The 1,986-nt window shown below is 35.5% G+C and overlaps 1 protein-coding gene across 1 annotated transcript in view; it reads left to right on the top strand.

Moving 5' to 3' along the window:
• The window catches only part of gpr137b (G protein-coupled receptor 137B), a 13,488-nt gene extending 12,710 nt beyond the window's left edge, over nucleotides 1-778 (top strand). Inside the window, exon 7 of the mRNA XM_015379567.1 lies at nucleotides 221-778. Within this exon, the coding sequence (XP_015235053.1) occupies nucleotides 221-335 (115 nt within the window). The 3' untranslated portion in view covers nucleotides 336-778. The remainder of the gene's footprint in view (nucleotides 1-220) is intronic.
• Nucleotides 779-1,986: the final 1,208 nt, after the last annotated feature.

Raw genomic sequence — 1,986 nt, 5'->3', positions numbered from 1 at the left:
CTTGAGCTACTTGAGTTATTTACTGTCACAGGTAGGTGCTTTGGTCAGAAAATAGGTGTTGGGGCCAGTATGGTTTAAGGAAGGCTGGCCTTTGCATGCTGAAATTTGGACCGGCCCACTTGGCAAATGCCCGGTATCACAGATTACCAGTCCGAGCCTGCCAGGAAGTGATGGAAGGGTGATGCATAATAACGGATGCTGTATTTTTAACGTTCTGTAGTCTGGCTGCGGACAGTTACGAGTGGGGAAGCCAAAACAGCGGCATAAACGCCTACATCGGAAGTGAGGACAGTTACAACTTCTCCCGTCCTCCAGAAGAGCTCAGCCATTACTGAGGGGACGCCGCAGCGACTCCTGCCGCCGTTTCTCCCTATCTGTATATTTTTGCACATTTTGTCTGTTACTGACTGAGAAAAGACTTTTATTCATGAGCTGGAGGAAACTAACAGACTCTTTTCATTGCCAGTATATGAAAGCCCAGAAATGGGGCATTACTTTTTTGCACACTTCATGTACAGATTATGATCTGTTCCTAAACTCTTTCATTATTTAGTTGATTACAGCTTAATATATTTCATAACCTTTGTAAAATGTACTGTAATACTTTTTAATTCGATGTTCTGAATGTGTTTTTTCATACAGATGTGTTTATAATGAAGACAGATTCATTTAACTCATTAAAATGTTTAAATTTCCTTTACTTAACTGAGGGTAGAGTATAATATTTTTTGACTTCTTATGCTGTATAGCAGCACCACCTATTGGTTCTTCAACAGGATAGCTGATTTTTTTATTTTTTATTATTATTGTTAAATTTAGTGCTTAAAATATATACATTTAAAATATATTTTTTTTTATAAGAGACATCTGGGTTTATGATCTGTAAGCTCCATACATTCCAGTCTGATCTATACTGAATTTTCCAAATCAGGCTTGAAATGTTCTACAATCAGTAAATTGATGAGTTGGTACATATTTAACATGTTTAATGTTTGAATAAACATTAAAAAATTAAACCAGACTCAATTTTAAAACCATACAAGGTTTTAAAAATGGGCCCACAAATCGATTTAGGTTTGAGCTTTTAAAGTAGAATAGAATTAAATTTTATTGTCATTACATTGTCACAAGTACAAAGCAATGAAACTCACTGCATTTAACCCATCCCATTGGGGAGCAGTGGGCTGCCATTGTGCGGTGCCTCACACAGAGAACCTGCTCCCTGTTTAATCCTTTATGATAAAAAAACAATATCTGGTCAAATAATGCACAGGGAATCGAAGGGAAATGTTGCAATGTAAAGATAATAGGAGCACATTTTATATAAATCAGTAGAAGCAGCACTTTATTTAGAACTTTTCTAGAAAACTGAATAAGGAATAAAAAAAATCTGGAAACTAAAACCCTTTTCTGTTCTCTTTTCTTTCTTTGATACATGTCTTAGACGTGGTAAATAAAAAGCTAATTCCTGATTTTTATGGCTGTAAAGCAAACAATGATTCTAAGTATTATTTGAGTGAAGGTGATGTTTGTTTTTCTTCAGTTATTTTAGAGGTGGACTTGCTGTTTTGTTCTGGATTATTGTCTGGTACCCAGAAACCCAGTTTTTTTTTCAGCTTGAGGCCACGAACAAATGGTTGGACATTTCTCCTCCAGGATTTCTTTATTTTTTGGATGGTAGAATCTATTTATCATATCAAGACTTCCAAGTCTTAAAGCAGCAAAAGCCTCAAACCACCACCAAAACCACTTTTACACTGAGGACCATGTTGGTTTGGATTTTCTTTCCCCTTAATAAAATCCTTTATTTAACAAAAAACAAAACAGCTTCTGTGTTTTTGAGTAAAAATTGTGAATGTTCTGACTCACTAAAGTGTGACAAATTTCACACCATTTATATTCTTTTCAAAACAGACCTAATTGAGAATATACACTCACCGGCCACTTTATTAGGTACACCTGTCCAACTGCTCGTTAACACTTAAT

Source organism: Cyprinodon variegatus, unplaced genomic scaffold (genome assembly GCF_000732505.1).
Source record: "Cyprinodon variegatus isolate N-32 unplaced genomic scaffold, C_variegatus-1.0 Scaffold195, whole genome shotgun sequence".
NCBI lineage: Eukaryota > Metazoa > Chordata > Actinopteri > Cyprinodontiformes > Cyprinodontidae > Cyprinodon > Cyprinodon variegatus.
This window is presented reverse-complemented; position numbering and strand designations above follow the sequence as displayed.